We start from the raw sequence: 21,601 nt of genomic DNA, 5'->3' as shown, positions 1-21,601 counted from the left end.
CTCGCAATAATTTGTTCCGGAACCTTCGTTACCTACTTCATTACCGCAAGTGGAGAATTTTAGACAGAGACAGAAAGAAGAATTGGAGAAATTTATGCAACGACAAAAGGAAGCGGAACAAGCTTTTCTCCTACAGCAACAGCAACAGCAAGAAGAAGAGGTAAGAAAAAAACAACAGCAACAACAGCAAGAAGAAGTAGCAGCAAAGAAACAAGAGGGTGAAAATCAAACGGCTACGGTACTGTTGGACATTTTAGCGGAGTTAAGAAGTCTGAAACAAATGTATCAGACTTCTTTATCACGACCGAAGAGAATACGACCTTCCCGAGCTAAACACGCCAACCCTGTGACTAAGCCTGTCGTACCACCCTTAGTGATTTCAACCCAATCATCAGAAGTAGGCCTTGGCCGTGGCAAAGGCTTAAGGCAGTTAAAGTTGATTGGTTAAACTCACCCCTACACCAAAATAAAAAGGCCCTTTTCAGGGCCACCCACATTTCTCGAAAAGAAATACAATTTCAATTTGCCAATAACTCAAGAATAAACCCCACCCATTTTACCTTATAGTACGTGTCTGTGTATGAGTGCGTGAGTGTAGCTTCTTATTTTAAAATCAGAACTCAAAGACACTTACCTTATATCATTCATGTATTCTTTTATCCATTTTTTTACAATCCAATTCACAATTCACCACAGAACACTTTAATTAAAAGTTCATTGACTTCTTCTTTCTCCTTGTTTAGTCTCTCTGTTTTTTTAATTTCTTCACCGTTTTTTTTCCTCATTTTCTTCCCTTCTTCTTTTCTTCTCCTGTTTCTTTGCTTCTTGTAAATAGAATTGTCTTCTTTCTTCCTCTTCTTCCTCTGAAGAATCCCTCTCTTCTTTCGAAGAATCCCTCTCTTCTTCCGAAGAATCCCTCTCTTCTTCTGAAAAATCCTTCTTTTCTTCTGACTCCTCTTGTTTCTTTTTTGGGCAATCTGGAGACCAATGTCCTTTTTCTTGACAATAATAACAGGTATCTTGACTTTTGTCTTTTTTAGCCCCTGTTTTTTTTGTTTTTTTGACGGTCTGGACACTCTGAAGACCAATGCCCTTTCTTCTGACAGATATAGCAAGTATCTTGACTTTTATCTCGAAAGGAAGGAGAGTAGTCCGTGGGCTGGTCTGAAGAGAATTTTCTAATGACCCCTCGCAAAGCTCTGACGAAACGTTACATCTGGGTAGTCTCTTCCATTGTTGTGCTCAGCTTGAGAGTGAAATGAATAGTGAAAGGACAAGACACACACCCTTTTTATATAAGCTGGTTTGCCAGGACTATAAATTAGTCTATGGTGTTTAAACTTGAGTCATTTGACGTTTTGCACTCAAGATGAAACGATCCCATTCATTCGAGAAGAAAGAAGAAGAAGAAAGTAAGAGGCAGAAACGTGATCTATCGCCTCGTACCAGGGCTGAAATCTTGGCACAAATTCATGCCAGTGATTTTGAAGAGGACATGAGTGAACCAGATTCCGAACCCTCTAAACCAAGTTCACCACCCTTAGTCAACCCTGAAAAGTACTATTCCATTCGAGAGACGGAAAAGCGCTCCTCTAGAAAATTTAGAACCACGGCTTACACCTACACGGTGAAGTTTAAAGATTTCAAGGCCGACGTACCCTTGGAGAAAGCAGAAGGGTTTATCACCGAGATGTGGGATTCTTTGCTCACCGCACTCAAGCGACAATGTCAAGCCAAAGAAGACGATCGCTTGACACTATCCATAGATCACGACGGTTTGAAATCCCCTGTTTGGATCGAGTTTAGCAGACCCGCAGAACTGACCCCTTCCAAAGTCATGGACAAGATACAACAGGTGCAACAATCTAATGACCAGTTTGACATCACCGATGGTAAAGCCACACTGAAAATGGCCCACGTCTCTCCTCCTCAAGGAACTGGATGCAAAAAGATGTTATTGGTGGACGACCTTCGCAACACCAAAAAGAGTCTCGTCCGAATTAACAACCCTCAAGACCAGATGTGTTTAGCCCGTGCCATCGTGGTGGGACGAACCTATGCCAACAAGAACGACACGGTAGAATGGAAAAGAACCTGGAAAACTATTCAACGATGCGATCGAGCCAAACAACGAAATGAAGCAGAACTCCTGTTGCAACAAGCCGGACTGTCCAAAGACACACCCTGTGGCATTCCTGAGATGCAAAAATTGCAAGATGCCCTAGCTCCACGCTACACCTTGAAAGTGCACCCTCAAGAAATGCGTGGAACTCTGTTGTTTCGAGGCCAAGATTTTAAGGACGGAAAATACATTCATGTCTATCATCACGATGACCATTTCGATACCATTACCAGTATCACTGGATTCCTGGGATACAGTTATTATTGTGAGAAATGTGACTATGGTTATAACAATCGAGAGCAACACAAGCATTGTGGAATGAAATGCCCAGGATGTTTGGCCTCTCCACCCTGTCTGAGCGAAGGACCAGTGCCTTGTTCGACTTGTTTGCGCACGTTTGTCAGTCCTACCTGTTACCAACAACATTTGAAAACACAAGGTTCACAGAAGAAATGTGCTTGTCAACTCCTGAGATTGTGCCCTACCTGTGGACAAGGCATACTTACCAATAATGCCAAGGCACACGTATGTCGAGGAAAGAAAAAATGTCACATTTGTCACCACATCGTGGACTTGGAACACCAATGCTACGTGCAAAAATACCAACCCCCACCAGAGGAAGAGGACGGTCACAAGAAGAAAGGCAATTTCATCTTTTTCGATTTCGAATGCATGCAAGAGACCGGCATTCACATTCCTAATTTCTGCGTGGCTCATCGAGCGTGCGAGAAGTGCATTCAAGAACCTATCTTCAGTCATTGCCCTCACTGCAGCAAGATTCCTGGAGGACGTGAAAAAATCTTTCGAGGACCAAACACGTTAGCCGATTTTGCCCGATGGGTCTTAAACCCCATCGACAAGACGTGGAGCCAAGAGGACATCGAACGTTACGGAGATTGTCATCGTCATGCCACGGTGATGGCTCACAATTTCTCCGGATACGATGGACAGTTTCTTTTGAGGTACTATACGGAACATGGCACCGAACGTCCTAAAGTGATTTTGAACGGAGTCAAAATCATTTTCATGCAAGTGGGACAAGTACAGTTTAAAGATTCGATGAGTTACTTAGCCATGCCTTTGAGTCGAATGCCTAAAACGTTTGGAATGACAGAAATGGCTAAAGGGTACTTTCCACACTTTTTCAATACGGAAGCCAATCAACATGCCGTTCTACCCCATTTGCCTGAGGCTCACTATTACGACCCCGACAACATGCGTACCGAACAACGAGAAGCTTTCTACGCTTGGTACCAGGCTCATGCCTCTGACCCCTTCGACTTTCAGGAAGAAATGTTAAAGTATTGTCGTTCCGACGTGGACATTTTACGGCGTTGCTGTGGAAAATTTCGAGAACTGTTCATGGAACACGGAGGGGTCGATCCTTTGAAAGAATCTTGCACCATTGCCAAAGCGTGTTCCTTAGTGTACCGCCAACGATTCATGCCTGAAAACACCGTGGCTGTCATCAGTCCTCAAACGACCCACTATGTCAAGCGTCAATACTCGGTCAAAGCCCTACGTTGGTTACATTACTTGTACGACAAGGAAGAGAAATGGATTCAGCATGCCCGCAACGGAGGAGGCTAAAAGACCATCGGAACGTATTCGGTCGATGGCTGGGACTTAGAAAACCCCAAGATCGTGTACGAGTTTAACGGTTGCTTATTTCACGGATGTCCCGTCTGCTACCCTGACCGTGACACTAAAAATCAGTTTTTGCAACGAACCATGGAAGACTTGTACCAGGACACTTGTCAGCGACGCCTAAAGTTAGAACAGCAAGGATACCAAGTGGTGGAAATGTGGGAACACGAGTACGATCACCGTTTGAAAACCGATCCCGAGTTTAAACGCCTCGTGGAAAGTTACCAGTTCATGGACCCGTTGAACCCGAGGGATAGTTTGTACGGAGGAAGGACCAATGCCACCTGTTTGCTGTACCAAGCCGACGAAGAGAAAGGAGAAGAAATCAAATACTTGGACGTGTGTTCGCTGTATCCCTACGTGTGCAAATATTGTCGCTTTCCTGTAGGGCACCCGCAATTGTTCACGGAACACATCGACCTGAAAAACATTCGACAATACGAAGGCTTGATCAAGTGTAAAGTTTTGCCTCCCACGAACCTATACCATCCCGTCTTACCTCACCATTGTCAAGGCAAACTGATGTTTCCCTTGTGCCGTACTTGTGCCGAAACGTGCAACCAGGACCAACCTTGCCATCACAGCCAGGAAGAACGTGCCTTGACGGGAACCTGGGTCAGCGTGGAATTGTTCAAAGCTCTGGACATGGGATACCAACTGTTAGAAGTGTACGAAATTTGCCACTTTCCCAAGACACAACAGTACCACAAGGGTGACCCTACTCAGAAAGGCATTTTCGCCGACTACGTGGATGCCTTTTTGAAACTGAAACAAGAAGCCAGCGGCTATCCTTCCTGGTGTCACACTCCCGAAGACCAAATACAATTCAAAGAGAAATACTATGCACAAGAAGGCATCTCTTTAGACCACATCGAAAAAAACGAAGGCAGGCGATCGTTTTGCCAAAGTGATGTTAAATTGCTTGTGGGGTAAAATGGCACAACGACCGTGTTTACCCAAGACGGAATATTTGACAGAACCTTCCCGCTACTTCCAGATGATTCACGACAAAACCAAATACATGAAACACGTGGACGTCGTTCGAGAGGATTTGATCTTGGTCAATTACGAAGAAGATCTGGACTTTGTACAAGACGACCCTTTTGGAAATGTCATCATTGCGGCTTACGTGACAGCTCATGCTCGCTTAAAATTGTACGAAGCTTTAGAACTGTTAGAAGAACGCGTCCTGTACTTTGACACGGACAGTTGCATTTACATCCATCACCCGATTCAACAGCACCCTGACATCGAAGGAGACCGTTTAGGAGCCTGGACAGACGAGCATCCCGACGACAAGATTCTAAGTTTCGTCAGTGGTGGTCCCAAAAATTACGGCTACGAATACCGGGACAAACAAGGAGAAGTGCACACGACGTGCAAAGTGAAAGGACTGACTCTGAATCATCGTACCAGTCGAGTGGTCAACTTTGGGGTATTGAAAGAAGCCTTGCAATCGGGAGAGGATGGAAACTTTAAAGTGACCACCTATCAACCGAACAAGATTGTACGTTTACCCACTCACCACATCGTCAGTCGACCCTTGGAAAAAGTCTATCAAATTGTATACCAGAAGCGAGTGCGACTTCCCAACCACTTCACCTTACCGTACGGTCACGTCGGTATTGGTCTGTATATGAAAAGGAACCCTAGGCAAGATCGATAGTTCATTGTTCATTGAAGTAACTTACCATGTCGTTGACGAAGAAGAAACCAGATTGGTTAGGAGTCAAATGTTGGACATCACCGAGACCAGGGTTTTGAGGCTTGGACACAAGAGGTGGCCCAGTATGCACGAGAGTTATTCAAGGAAAAAAGTTACTTTTCAACCTGCGTTAGTGACGGTGCCAGAAGAACCCGTCACCCAGGACAGGACTGTCGTGGACAGGCCTGAAAGACCCTTTCGGGAGGACACTTGTGTGACCTTACCGCCTACTATAGAACTGGTTAGAACTTTACCCAAAACATGTTGTACAGACACTTGTGTTTATTCCACGTTCATGGTTATCATGTGCCTTTTATTCTTGTACTTAAGCCTTTGGCTTTTATGTATTTTTGTCTTTCGTATTCATGTTTGAAACATTCAATAAACGTGTTCTGAAAAAGTATATAAACTCTTGTCTTGTTTGTTTTTCGTGTCACAAGTGACATTTCTCACACCATGGCTACCTCTGCTGTCTCTGCTCCCTCTTCCTCTACTGTCAAAGTTATCGACGAACACTTAGATCGTGCCAGTTGGGAGGCTTTGTATCTTCGCCATCCCTTTAACATGCTCATTGCTGGACCTAGCGGTTCGGGCAAAACCGAATTCGTCAAACGTTTGATCGAACATAAACATCATTTGATCGATCGACCCCCTCAACAAATCGTGTGGTGTTACAAAGAGTGGCAATCGGCGTACAGCCTCTTGCGAGAAAGTCAAGGCGATTCCATCGTGTTTGTGGAAGGCATTCCTAAAGAAGACGACGGCATCGTCTCTGACTCCCGTCTAACCCATTTGGTCATTTTCGACGACATGTTAGGAGAAGACGAAGAAGAAATTAAACTGTGGTTCACGCGCAAAGGGCATCACCGTAATGCCAGTGTCGTTTACATCACCCAAAATTTGTTTCAACAAAGTAAAGCCCATCGCACCATCAGTCTCAATGCGCATTACGTGGTCTTGTTTAAAAGCCCTCGAGATAAATCGCAAGTGCAAGTCTTAGCCAAACAGTTAGGAACGCCTTGGCTGACTCAGGCGTACGACGATGCCACTCAAACTCCACACGCCTATTTACTCGTCGATTTGAAACCTACGACTCCCGAGGATTTGCGATTTCGTACCCACTTGTTTCACCACTGGTGCCAAGACGGAGGGCCTGTCCTGTACACGTCTCCGTCCTCGACTTCATTTCACTCCCCATAAAAAATCTATAAAAACCTCAGACCCTTTTTCGTCTGTCTCACTATCAGTGCGAACATGACGTCCCTTCAGTCGCATCTTCCCGTCAAATTGATTCGTGCCTTGTATGGCATCAGTCGAGAAAAAGATCCACAAACACGAGCTCGTGTCTTAGAAGCTAGTCTCAAAGAAGTCTTACGATGGTTCACGGTGACGGCACGTCAATTACTCCAAGGAATCATTCAGATTCCTCATCAAACCAAACGCTTTTTCGATCGAAACAAAGTCGCTTTGGTCCAACGGGCCGATCCCCGCATCGACACTCAAACCAAAAAACAAATCATTTTGAAACCTGGAGGGAGCGGTACTCTAGGAGGGGTCATCATTCGCTCACTCTTAAGATGGGATCCTAATGCCCCCAAAGTTATACCCAAGACAAAAGTCCAACGAAGCCCCAAGAAGAAAAAGACCAGGTCCCCAAGGAGAACTTCTCCAGTGGCAGGACCCTCCTCTGACCAGACACCACCCCGGAAAAAGAAAAGAAGCCCCCAGAAAAAGAAAAGTCCACAGAAAACTAGTCGCAAGAGAGGCACTTCGGCCAGGACGCAACCTTACACTCGCAAACCACGACCTGCCACGGCGGTGACTGCGTCTCCGGCAGCTTCACGTTTGTCCACTTCTCCGTTAATGACACCCAGAACTGAAGAGTACTTGGAGACGTTGATGACACCAAGAACTTCTCCGTTGATGACCCCCAAAAGAACTTCCCCAGTGGCAGGACCTTCCAATTTAGTGGCAGTGGCTGCTGCTCACAAAGTACCTTCTCCCAAAATCAAAGTTCAAGAAAGATCGGGCATGTTACAAAGTTTACTGGATTTGTCCAAGCAAGAACTGGCTCGATTTAGTCCGTTGCGTACCCCTGCACGACGTGTCATGCCTGTCCTCAAACTGATACGACGTAAAGACAATCAGTGGCGACGCGTTCCAGTATAAAAAAGGCCTGTGACCAAGTCGGGTATCAGTGTTTTTTCGGTGCTCCTGAAGACTCAAAGATGTCACCCTCCAGAAAACCCCAAGGAAAGAAAAGGAAAGGACTGCCACCACGTTTAGCCAAACATGGGGACATGTTATCTGTCCTGTCCAAAGCTTCTCCACCCCTACGAAAAAAACTCATTCAAACGGCCTCCAAAGAGGTCATCGATACCATGTGCGAATGTTGTTTGAACGTTTTGAAAGGCACGATCCCTTTGTCCAAACACCAGAAACAATGCTTAAGCAAACATCGTCACGTTCTTCGCCAAATGGTTCGAAAGAAAATTCCCATTCGTCAAAAAAAGAAGATGTTAGTGCAACGTGGAGGTATTTTACCTCTCTTGTTAGGCCCCATACTGAAAGGAGTCTTGGGAACCATGTTGGGAGGACTGGTGGGAGCAAGATAAAAAGGCCTTCGGAAGTCCCAAGATCTCAGAATCGACCGCTGACAACCCCATGGAAGGACGAAAACTAGCTTTAGTGCCTTACAAACGATGGATGGAATACCATCGGTGGCAAGAACAACGCACCCCGCATTTACCTCCCAATCCCCATTTGAGCGAGATGTCCCAGTTACAACACGAATTGCAGTCCTTGATGGATCGCCAAGATTTGTCCGAAACAGAAAAATCGCAAAAGTACGGTCAACTCTTGCAACGACTGCAACTCTTTCACCAGAAAGCTTTAGACGAAACAGCTCTACCCCCTCTGAAAGATTTTAAGACCTTGATGAAAAGTCCAGCACCATCACCAGTACCAGTACCAGTACCAGTACCACCAGTACCCGTGACCAAGACAGAAAAAGGAGAAGAAGAGGAAGGGTTTCAAACTCCACCAGAAAAAGTACGCAAGTTAACAACACCACCTACCTCCAGAATTGGATGGATTAAAAAGATGATGGCCACCCCTTCTTCCTCACAAGAGAAAAAGAAAGTGAAGACAGAAGTGAAGACAGAAGTGAAACAAGAACCGATATCCCCCGCTCAGACATCCTTCTCCTCTTCGACGCCTATTGCTGGCCGCACACGCAAAGCATTGCAATCCAAGAAAATACCCCAAGAGAAAAAGAGTAGCATCCTCCAAGAGTGGGTGTCTTATTAACACACCAACCAACACAAAAAAAATGGAAAAAGTCTTAGCCAGCATTTACTACGATCCCTCGCATCCTGCAGGTTACGCAGGAGTTCAAAAATTGTATCGTGCTACCAAAACTCGACTGAAAAGTCTCCGTTTACCTCAAGTGCAACGATGGTTACAAGAACAAGCTACCTACACTTTACACAAACCCATTCGACGCAAGTTTGCCAGAAGTCGCACCCGAGTGGAAGGCATCGATCATCAATGGCAAGCCGATTTAGCCGATGTCTCTCATTTGGCCAGCTACAATCGTGGCTACAAATATTTGTTTTGTGTCATCGACGTCTTTTCCAAATTTGCCTGGGTCGTGCCCTTGACTTCCAAATCGAGCAGCGAGTTAGTGCGAGCCCTGCAACGAGTGTTGAAACAAAGCGGTCGTCACCCTCTTCGATGGCAAACGGACAAAGGTACCGAATTTCTGAACCAAGCTTTCCAAAAAGAATTAAAGAAACGTGACATTCATTTTTTTACCACCGAGAATCCCGAAACCAAAGCCAGCATCGTGGAACGTTTTCAACGCACTTTGAAAGAACGCATGTGGAAATATTTTACGCATCACCACACTCTGAAGTACATCGACATCTTACCGCACCTGGTGCAAGCGTACAACCAATCTTACCATCGAAGCATCGGACGTGCCCCGCAAGACGTGACTCCCGAGAACGAAGTGTTGGTGTTTGAGCGCCTGTTTGGTACGTCCCCGACGAGGGCTGTTCCCAAGAAAAGTGGAGAGTTGGCCGTAGGAGATTGGGTGCGCATTGGCAAAACCAAACGCACTTTCGACAAAGGTTACTTACCTAACTGGACGACCGAATTGTTTCGCGTCACTGGACGAGTGCATGGCCGTCATCCTGCCGTCTATAAATTGGAAGACATGAACGGAGAAGTGCTCAAAGGAACGTTTTATTTGCCCGAGTTACAACGTGTGACCAAAAAAGAAGACGACGTGTACGACATCGAAAGCATTCTCGAACGCAGAACCCGTAAAGTGGGCAAACGACGTGTCAAAGAAGTCAAAGTACGTTGGAAAGGATATCCACCCAGTTTTGATTCTTGGATCGACGCTTCGCAAGTCATCGACTATAAAAAGAAGTGACCATCATGCCTTTTCACACAGCAGACGCAGCTACGTCGACCACTCCTCCTTCCCCTAGTTCTTCTGTGCAAGATTTACAAAAACAACCCTTGTGGGTGTGGTGTGGAGAACGTGTGCCTAAAACGCAAATCGTCTTTTTCTGCCAAATCTTCGTGGTGTATTGTGTCATCGGGGCAGCCATCGCCAATTTGAGTTTGCAACAAGGAGACAAACAATTGTGGACCATTTTATTGAGCAGTTGCATCGGTTACCTGCTTCCTAATCCCTCCCTGAAATTCACCTCGAACGGGAACCCCGGGAACCTTGTGTCCAGTGCCAGTGCCAGTCACCACTTCAATCACAACCAGAACCCCATTTTAGACGGAGACACGCCTCTGACGTCCAGTAACCCCTCGGACAGCCACAGAACTCTGGAATTATGAGTCACCAAAACCAATTTTACTTAACTTTACCCAGTGACAGTTCCATGGAGGTGTTTCCCAAGAACACTTTGTGCTGTTACACGGCCAAATTACCTCAGGCCATCCAGTTAGATCACGAAGCCCATTGGGAAGTGGCTTTAGTAGAAATGATTCACCCGACCCAAGTCCTCAATGTCCTTCCCAATCAAAATTTTTTTGATGTGGAAGTTCATGACGAGCAAATGCAACAGTGGATGGATAGCAATGTCAAATATGACAAGAAAACCCGTACACAAAAGTACACCACCTATCACTTGTTCATTCCCCCAGGCTATTATTTTAGTGGTCAACATTTGGTCAGCACCATAACCTCCAGGTTTAATGTCGTGTTTCTGAAAGCTTTGGAGCATGTCAACAAAAATGTCACCATGGAGTACCACAAAGCAGCTCGTCGCTTCTTGATGAAATTTGAACGAAGTAAAATCGTGTCCATTTTATTTTGTCCTGAATTGTTTGACATGTTGGGCGGAGACATGGACATGAGAAAGGCCATGCTCAAGAAAAACGAATTACCCATCGTTTACGACAACGAGTCTTTTAGGAAGTTATTTCGTGCCCCGGTAGAACTGAACCAAGGACTGAATTTGATGTTCGTGTATTCCGATGTGGTGGAGTACAACGTGGTGGGACACACCTCCGTACCGTTACTGCGTGTCATTCCTTTCAAAGTGGATTCTGCCACGAACGCTGACGAGGAAGGTGGAAACACTTACCACGTCCACCGCGAATTTGTCCATCCTCACTATTTGCCTGTCAGTAAGTCGTATTTGGACACGGTCAACATTGCTATAAAAGGAGATCTGGGACAAAATATTCCATTCACCAAAGGAAAAGTCACGGTGAAACTCCATTTTCGAAAACGGTTCTCTCACGACTCGTAAGTAAGTCATGTATCCAGTGTACCGAGGGGTTGCTCGACAGCGAGGACACGGTTTAGGAGACATGTTAAAATCGGCCTTTCGTTCGGTGGCCCCGGTGTTGAAACCGATGGTGACACGCGGATTGCACGCCTTGAAAGATGTGGCACTGACGCAAGGCAAAGAATTTCTCCAAAATGTCATCATCGACAAACAAAACCCTAAAGAAGCCTTCATGAGGGCAGGCAAAAATGTCTTGCTGCAAACGGGCAAAGACATTTTAGGCCAACGAGAAACACCTATAAATGCCCTGCACGCTAACGAGTCAGGCATTCAGCAAGGACAAGGCAGAAAGAGACGACGAAGAAAACACCCTTTCACCAGACTTCAAGCGAGAAAGGCCAAGAAAAGAAGAACCGTTCGAGACTTAGACGTTTTCGATTATTGAGAAAAGAGACAAAAAAAAAATGATGCACCGAGAATCTTGCGCTTGTTCCAAGACGGAACTGGATCTGTTTGCCATGCCCCCTACCATGATGACCATGCAAGAATCCCAGTGGGTGGAATTTCACCCCGTCTCCTCACTGACCGATTCCGCTCCCATCGAGTTTGAAATCAAAGGACAGCCCGAAGATTACATCGATCTGAATAGCAGTTACTTGTACCTGAAAGTCAAAATTCTAGATAAGACTGGAGGTGCTATAGACGATGAAGCAGTAGCTCCCGTCAACAATTTCATGCATTCCTTGTTCAGTGGAGTGGACTTGTACTTGAATAACAAACTGGTCAGTAGCAGCATGGATACTTACCCTTATCGTGCCTACCTGGAAAATCTCTTGACGTACGGAATAGATGCCAAGAACACTCATCTCAATGCCTGTGTGGTATGGGAAGCTGACGAACCTACCAAGTTTGAAATATTGGAAACTGATGAAAAGAAAGACAACAATGATGGATTTGTAGAACGAAGAAAGAGAATCACGGGAGCCGACACAAGTTTAGAACTGATGGATCGTTTGCATTTGGACGTGTGGTTGCAAGAAAAGTATTTGCTGAACGGGGTGGATGTCCGCCTGAGACTGAATCGTAGCAGTGCCGCTTTCCATTTGATGGCTGATAGTGACGGTTACAAAACCAAAATCCTAGAAGCCAGACTCTACGTACGCCGTGTGGAAGTGTTACCTAAAGTGGGAAACGACATCAGTCAGACGTTGAGTAGAACGACCGCCAAGTATCCCATACGACGCGTGGAAGTGAAAACCTTCACCATTCCCAAGGGACAGCGATCCATGATCGAAGATCATCTGTTCCAAGGACAGTTACCCAAACGTTTGATCGTTGGTATCGTCGAGAATACAGCCTTCAACGGAGCTGTCGAAAAAAATCCTTTCTACTTTCAACACTTTGGCGTGTCCAAAATCGAAGTCAGTCGCGATGGCAAGACCTTGTGTACCCGACCTTTCGAACCTGACTTTACCAAGAAGAATTACTTGAGATCGTACTTGTCCCTGTACGAAGCCACCGGACAGTTAGGAACCAATACCAGTCACGGTATTACGTACGAGGATTATGCAGGAGGCTACGCTTTGTGGGCTTTCGATTTCACTCCAGACCAAGGCAGCGACGAGGGACATTTCCACCCTATAAAATCCGGCCAGATTCGTGTGGAAATTCAGTTTAAAGACCGAGACCCTGATGAAACGGTGAACGTCATCCTGTATGCAGAATTCGATAATACCATAGAAATCAACAGTTTGAGAGAAGTCATCCTAGATTACTAGAAACCATGGAAGACTGTTATCCCTCTTTACCTAGTGGAGAAACTTTTAGTGTTGGATTATTGTTAAAAAATGTTAGAGTTCTTGTTGTTTAGTGTTAAGTGATTTTTGAATTAAAAAATGTTGTGTTTTGAAAAAAATTGTTTGATGTTATATTGTTGGATTATTGTTAAAAATGTTAGAGTTGTTGTTTAGTGTTAAGTGATTTTTGAATAAAAAATGTTGTGTTTTGAAAAAAATGCCTTTGTCTTTTGTTTAGCTATAAGAATGTTGGATTGATGCTCTTTCATTTCTTACTATCCCTCTCATGACACTCACTAAACGTTGCGACTCAAAAACCGTGTGGGGGATGTTTTCCTTCACGTCCGCGCTTTAACTTTAAGAACCGGGTTGTTTCCAGTCTAACCATCCATTGTCGACTCATCCTCCTAAGAAGATGTGCTCCAAACTAGCTAAACTCAACGAAGCCTACGTGAATTTGCATAGGGTCAGACACAGTCTGATACCGAAGCCAGAAGAAATAGAGAATGTGAGAATGTTAAAAATCACTGAAGACCTGATAGAAGAGCTCTTCAGAGAAGAAATGAACAGGGAAAAAGAAGAATGGACAGAGAAGTACAGACTTCAGAGACAGCAGCAACAACAACAACAAGAGCAGCAGCAGCAGCAACCTGAACCTGACAGAGGCTTTGTCGATTGCCGTATCGACACCAAAGAGTTCTTCTTTTCTTTCCGAAGAAGCAGACCTATCGCCAGAAAGTCTATCCTCAGAGGACATCGCATTCTTAGAAACTAAAAAAAGAATGCCATAGCAAACAAAAAAACAGCCCTTTTCAGGGCTACCCCAATACTCTAGAAAAGAAATAACGATCGATTTGCCAATGTGTGTAGGTAGAGTAGTGTGAAAATAAACACTAACTCTTTTTTAAAAAATGTGAGGGTATGTGTTTGTGTGTTAGTAAGTGCTTAAGTAAGTTGGTATGAATAGTAGATTAAAATCATGTTTTTTTGGTGTTTGAGGTGTATATTTGGAGTTAGATTGGATTGCTTTGCGTATGTGGATAGTCTAATGAAGTGATTTATAAAAAATTTTAAAATAGTGATGGGTAGCATAAAAAAGTGAGTGAGTGTTTCTTTTAGGTCCGCGCGTTGTTGTTTTTGGTCATGATGTAGGTAACATCAATTTTATGTTTTTTTAGGGGGATGTTTTCCTTCACGTCCGCGCTTTCACTATAAATTGAAACTCGCTGGGCAGTCTAGCTACCCTTGTTGATTGATCAACACCAAAAATGAACACGAGACTGTCTAAACTGTTGGAACTTCATGTGCATCTGGAATATGCCAGGCGCCTGTTGAATGAACTGGCCGCGGAAGCCATTGTGGAGGAGGGAAGGATAAGAGAGGAGGAGGAAAGAAGAAAAAAAGAAGAGGAGGAGAGAAGATATAAAGAAGAAGAGGAAAGAAGATACAAAGAGGAGGAGAGAAGAAACAAAGAAGAGGAGGAGGAGAAGGAAAAGAAGAGAAGAAGAATACATTTCAGAATCCCAGAGAGCGAAAATTGGGATTCTGAAGCGACATATCCTGCCTCTGCTCTCTCCCCCAAAAAAGTAAAAAGTAACTGGGGGATAAGATGTGTATGTGGCGCCAGGCCTGGAAGGTGCCACCATTAACCAGGTGTCCATGAAGTTCCAAAAAAACAGCCCTTTTCAGGGCTACCCAATACTCTAGAAAAGAAATAACCATCAATTTGCCAATGTGTAGGTAGAGTAGTGTGAATATAAACACTAACTCTTTTTTAAGATAGTGTGAGGGTATGTGTTTGTGTGTTTGTGTTTGTGTGTTTGTGTTTGTACCCGCTCACGTACGATTGTGTGGATAGTAGATTATGGATTTGTTTATTGTTTCTTAGCGTATGTGTTTGTGTTTGTGTGTTTGTGTTTGTACCCGCTCACGTACGATTGTGTGAATAGTAGATTATGGATTTGTTTATTGTTTCTTAGCGTATGTGTTTGTGTTTGTGTGTTTGTGTTTGTACCCGCTCACGTACGATTGTGTGGATAGTAGATTATGGATTTGTTTATTGTTTCTTAGCGTATGTGTTTGTGTGTTTGTGTTTGTGTGTTTGTGTTTGTACCCGCTCACGTACGATTGTGTGAATAGTAGATTATGGATTTGTTTATTGTTCTTAGCGTATGTGAAGAGTATAGTTTGGGTTTTGTAAGCGCTCACGTAAGATTGTGTGGATAGTAGATTATGGATTTTGTTTATTGTTTCTTAGCGTATGTGGAGAGTATAGTTTGGGTTTTTATTATATGAAATGAGAAAGTATAGTTTGGGTTTTATTATATGAAATGAAAAAGTAGGGGGATGTTTTCCTTCACGTTCGCGCGTTGTTTGGTCATGATCTAGGTAAGATCAATTTTACGTTTTAGGGGGATGTTTTCCTTCACGTACGCGCTTTAAGTATAAGAACCCACAGTATTCGTCGTTCAAACCATTCTGCAAAGAATAAAAAAAGAAGATGGCTTCTAACCAAATGGACAAAATACAAACATTACAAGACGTTTTAGACAACTTAGGAATGATGGAGCAGATGTTAATAAGACTGGTTGAAGACCATTATTCCTATAGTCCCCATCGTGTAAAGATGGAAATTAATAACTTAAAAAAGGTAAAGGACAAGATTAGTGGTGTCATGAAAGAGATAAAGGAGGAGAAGGAGGATGAAGAGGAAAGAATAAGAATAAGCAAATGGAACGAAAAGATTGAAAAAGAAGAAGAAAATGAGAAGAGGAAGAAAGAAGAGGAGGAAGAGAAGAAGAAGAAAGAAGAGCAGGAGAAAAAGAAAGAGAAGAAGAGAAAGAGTGTTGGAGATAAAATAAGAACTTGGTGGAGAAAAAGAAGAAATTAGAAGCAGAAGAAGAAGAAAACCCAAAGGCCCTTTTCAGGGCCAGCCATATTTCTCGAAAAGAGATAGCCTTTCCATTGCCTACCCTTTTTTAAAATTTAAATTTAAATTTAAATTTAAAAAAATTTTAAAAAAATCCCAAAAGCCCAAACTCTATTCCCCATGTTAATTTCCCCTTGTCGCTAGACAGACCCACACTATAGTTCCATGTTAAATTCCCTTTGTCGCTAGAGTGACCCACGATTTTTCTCCATGTTAATTTCCCTTGTCGCTAATCTGACCCACGATTTTTCACCATGTTAAATTTCCCTTGTCGCTAATCTGACCCAGGGGTCTCTGTAATGCTAATTCCCATTGTCGCTAATGTACCCCACTTAACTACTGGCAGCTATAGGGAACCCTAGCTGATGTGACATGTTTGTCGAAAGCTACCCGTAGATTATACACGCCATTTACAAAAGTCATGACGACTAGTATTTCCCTTACTGTTATGCATTCTGCACTTAATGAAATGCCAAGATCATCTTGAAACTGAAATGCTTAGGATTTGTCTATTGCTTCTAAATTAAGTCCTAGTATTTGTATATATACCCTGTTTGCAAGCTGTAAGATAAACAAGTACGTTCTTTCTGTGTACAGATTTAATGAATGCAAAGTGTGACACAATGAGCTAGTCTACGTACAAATTTTTTTTGTAAAATATAGTTTATGATTTTAATTTCAAAGAGCGACTAAAATTAAAGTTCTAAAATGTTCAGATACTATGATTTTCACAACAACCTCTAGAAAGATAAAGTCTTCTAAATAAATATAAATATAATGACTATAAGATAAACTAAATATGAATAATACTAAAAATCTGTAAAATATATGTATAGCAAAACAATGGTAAATAACATATTACCATAATACGGAAGTGTAAGATCTATGTGCAGTTTGTTTCACGTTGCCGGAACCTGGTAAGCATAAGAACGTTGTCTGTATGGCTTTTAACAATGGGAACAATGAGAATACGAGTTTCGGAAGAGGAGCGTAAATTTATAGATGGAGTGTACACATAAGTGATGTCCGATAGGTATATTGGACTGGAACCAGTCAGCTAAATGTACCATAGTGGACGGATTTTGTGTTTCATTCTGTATCAAACGGGTAGCCAGTGAAGGTTACATAGGTTGGGGGAAGTGTGCTCAGTTCTTCTTACTCTAAGGATGATCCAAACAGCCGTGTTTTGAACTTTTAAAGCTTTTGTAGTAGATACTGAGACGAACCAGACAGAAATAAATTTTATAACAGTCCAATCTTGAAAGTACTGAGGAACACGTGTATTAGTGGCATCACCGTACCGTACCACTACTGATTCGTTCAATCATTCATTGTGATTTCCAGTTTCGTTTGTTTCCGTACTATTTCGTAATGTACCGTTTCATATCATTTCAATATTGTTTGCCAGCTATTTGCCTTCTGTAGTTACTGAAATTGGATTTCTGCATTGACTCGGATCTTACACAGCTAATAGAACACTCGTAAAATCTGTTAAAACAGTCACGAGTTCTGAATACCGGGAATAACCGTTGAAATCGTTCCTGTGAAACAAGGTCACCGTATCATTTATTACCTCTATGTACAATTCCAACTACCTTCCAAATTTGCATCGTGTACTCTTGGCACTCTTTTTTACAAGTTACTTATAATACCGTTTAAGGTAACATAAAATTAAAATAATTCCTCGACTTATTGTGACGGAATTGAGTGTAAGAAAAAATATTTATATTCTATATGAACTAAATTGTAGATGGGTTTCGTTGCAGCGAATAGCTTCGTGCCGGGGCGTATAGTAATAATCCTTAGCGATTCCGAAAGACTGATTCCTGTGCACTCACTTAAATACGCACAAAAAGCGACGATAACGGAGAACCTGTGTAGCTCGAATTCCCTGTACCTACACGATATTTTTTTCTCGGTATGGTCACATTACAGATGAATCATGTCAGAAACGATGGGGGGTGGGTGGGTAGGGTAGCAGTGTGGTCGTCAGTGTGTAGTTGTTTAACCAGGATACTGAGGTCAATAGTGATATTAGTTCCAGGGTAGGGGTACCACAGGTTTTTATTCCTTAAACGTTTATAGGTAACGGACAGTAGTCAAACAACTATAGTTTTTCAGCCTGATATCTGAAGCTCTTTGAAATAATCTGATGATATTTACTATATTTACCGGGGCCCCGAGTGTCCGAGTGGTCTAAAGCGCTCTTCGTTACGGATCACTGCCATCTCACCTCTGTCTGCGGCGGTTCGAGTCAAAGATTCAGCCAATGTGGGCATGTGAGAAAGCTTGCCAGTAGCTTCTCGTGGGTCGGTGGTTCTTTCCGGGGTTTTCCGGGTTCTTCCTCCACCATTAATACTGGCCGCCATGTATAGCCTATCGTGCTGAAAAATGGCGTTAAACCCCACAACAACAACAACAACAACTATATTTACCCCATGACCAGAGGATGTGAACAATATCGTAAACAAGGACACATCATTACAGTCAAATGTCACAGGCCATCATTAGTTGTCCGTTTTGTGTACCATGCAAATAAATGTCCTGAAGCAATGGGACAAAACTTTATGTGCACGCACGTATTCACTGGCACCACAGTCTTGTCGTATTTCGAAAGATCATATATTTCATCATTTGGCAGTCGTGGTTCAAATTAGTAGTTGTATTTTCTTGCTTTTGTCTAGCACACTGTGTTGTATCAGCATATACGATATACACTTGGCGGTGTAGATATTAGGTTTGATCCATTACCATTTAGGTAACTAGAGACCCGAGAGAAATCCATCGACCTTAGAATGGCAATCACTTTCTCTTTCACGTGCATGAACTGGGAAATGAACTCTAAACCAAAGATGTGCAAAACCACTGTCTAATCGTTATAATATCTTACCCCGATCCATTTGTTGCAAATATTAGGTTAAATAAAAGGGAAATATTTTATCAGCGAGCTAGTCTTCTTTCAATGATACCTGATTCAAATTTTTTCATAGAGAAGCTTTTCTCTTGATATTTGTTGCAAGTTCTAGCTGGCAAAATTCTTAGCGTACTAGATGTCAAACTAATATGTTATCTTTTATTTATTTACAGATGATGCGCGAAGATGAGTTCGAGTACATGTATTATCTTCGATGGAAAACTGCAACATCGAAAGGAGCAATTGACCGCGTCAAGCAGGTTTGAATCGTTTAAACATTAACGGCCTTCATGCATGCTCTACGTAAAATAACCCCAAAGAAGCTTATATATTGTCCTTTGCATATGATACGATTGCCATAACGTTTTATTCTCCTGGCTGTAATTATTCAGGCTAACTTTACAAGAACAGAGCTAACTAATATGCCCGTATTGAGCATTGTCTGTAGGAATCACACAATCATTCCTATTACTTCCGAAAATTATTGCTTTGAAGTGTAAAGTCGGTTTTCATATGTCCGTGCCACATAAACACTTTTTATATTACCTCTACCTATGTCCTCCAGGAAGTGCGGACAGTTGACAGTAAATGGTGAAATTTCACTATGTGCAAATTTAAATTATCTCTTTGAAATATCAATATGCAGGTTTTAGATTTGTAGAGAAAATAATATGCTAAAGCTGTATTTTTAATAGTATTACAGCAATTGACAAAACAGGTAAACTTGGTATTATTAAAGAAAATAATTGTTTTTCAGGAACTCTCGGGCACATTTTCATTTAATGACGACAAATATTCCGATTTATACGCAGACGAAACCAAGATAGCTGCAGTAAAATCGTTTCTTCAGATGTGTACTGAAACCTGCTGGTTAATTGCCACGTGTTGGCCCGCGTTACACCTACAATTTGATGTCGAGAATCTGAAGTATGAGTCATGGATCAAGAAAGCTTTTAGAGTGTTTACAACTCAGAACAAAGTACAGTCACTTGATACTCTTCCAGGTCATATCGTAGCAGTTGTATGTCCAGCTTTGCTAACAGCTGATGATAGTATCATCATGCAGGGAGAAGTTATTAGGATCGACTAGTAATGACTGGCTCTTAGCTCAAACAGATTGAGCGTAGTCTGTATAAATTATCTGAGGATAAGAATTTCAAACGTTTTCTCTAAGTCTGTACTAAGAATGATCAATTATTTACTTTCATTTACGAGATACTAAATACATGGTATAATTCATTCTACGATGGTTTTATGATGTTAATACCAAGCACATCTATAGGGTCATTTACAGTACTTTATAATCAAACGATATATACACAAATACTGCTTACAGAAATGCGGCAATAGCTAAAATTATTAAATTCCTACTCATATATGAGGTAGTTAAAAAAAATTATATGAGCGGAAGAAAGAGAAATCAAGAATGTTTGTGAATTAATAAACTCTGTTCTCTTCATGTCTATTCGAACTGATACATTTTCAGATTGTTAGAATTAAATTAAAAAAATTCAAGTTATATTTCCATTTTCATTCGTTATAATAGACACAAAAACACAATGGTGAAAAATGTTTGTCATATATCTATCTATCTATCTATCTATCTCTCTCTCTCTCTCTCTCTCTCTCTCTCTCTCTCTCTCTCTCTCTATATATATATATATATATATATATATATATATATATATATATATATATATATATATATATTGATGTGTAGAACACTTATTCTTGTGAGCAAGAGTACTGGATTTGTCCTTAGTTCTCTTACTTACAAACACGTACACGACGTTGTTTCCAGTTTGGAAAATAGTTATTGACCTTGTTTGATTTATTGTATCTTAATTTAAAGATATTTCTTTACATTTGGGTGTTGAGTACATTGATTCTTTTCCATAATCTTTTGTTTCGCTTGTTTCAATTAAAGGTACTATACACGCCTACTAATAAACTTCGGAATGTCATATACGATGGGTTGTTTTCAGGCTACTTTTGATGGTGGTATCAGTACGTATGAACACAGTTATAAAATCTAGAGATCAGGACCAATAAAAGCTTGTTGAAGTATTATTTTGTAATTCTTTGGGTAAGATATGGTGATTGATTCTTTCCATTACAAAAATGATGGAGAAGATAAACAATTAACACTGAAAGGTAATAAATGTTTTGCAATAAATGTATGAGATACACATCTGTAATATGCCTATAGTATAATAATAATTTATCAATCGAAAACTTGTTAACAACTTGGCCTAAATGCTCCTCACGACCATTGTTGTCGTTGAGTGATAAAAGTCTCTACATATTAAATGAGTGATGCTCCTTAAAAAAGGTGATAGGTTATCCGACAAGTACAACTTCAAGCATGGTGACATCAATTTAAAACTGCATTTATGTTTTTATATCATCAGGTTGATTTACCAGTTAAAGGACAGTTTTTAAAGTTACGCAAATGTCTCTCGGTTTCTCGGGGGCCCCGAGTGGCCGAGTGGTCTAAAGCGCTCTCCGTTACGGATCACTGCCATCTCACCTCTGTCTGCGTGGGTTCGAGTCTCGGATTCAGCCAATGTGGGTATGTGAGAAAGCTTTCCATTAGCTTCTCGTGGGTCGGTGGTTCTTTCTGGGGTTTTCCCGGGTTCTTCATCCACCATTAATACTGGCCGCCATGTATAGCCTATCGTGTGCTGAAAAATGGCGTTAAACCCTACAACAACAACAACTCTCGG

General features: G+C 42.1%; 1 protein-coding gene across 4 annotated transcripts in view; it reads left to right on the top strand.

Moving 5' to 3' along the window:
* LOC149788624 (uncharacterized) overlaps positions 1 to 20,396 on the top strand; it is a 59,514-nt gene extending 39,118 nt beyond the window's left edge. For all 4 annotated transcript variants that reach the window (XM_089974707.1, XM_089974705.1, XM_089974709.1 and 1 more), the window contains 2 exons: positions 19,049 to 19,135; positions 19,633 to 20,396. In XM_089974707.1, coding sequence (XP_089830833.1) covers positions 19,049 to 19,135; positions 19,633 to 19,965 — 420 coding nt within the window. In that variant the 3' untranslated portion in view covers positions 19,966 to 20,396. The remainder of the gene's footprint in view (positions 1 to 19,048; positions 19,136 to 19,632) is intronic.
* The last annotated feature ends 1,205 nt before the right edge of the window (positions 20,397 to 21,601 follow it).

The sequence above is a fragment of the Sinohyriopsis cumingii genome, chromosome 11 (genome assembly GCF_028554795.1).
Source record: "Sinohyriopsis cumingii isolate HCF-2022 chromosome 11, ASM2855479v2, whole genome shotgun sequence".
Classification (NCBI taxonomy): Eukaryota; Metazoa; Mollusca; class Bivalvia; order Unionida; family Unionidae; genus Sinohyriopsis; species Sinohyriopsis cumingii.
This window is presented reverse-complemented; position numbering and strand designations above follow the sequence as displayed.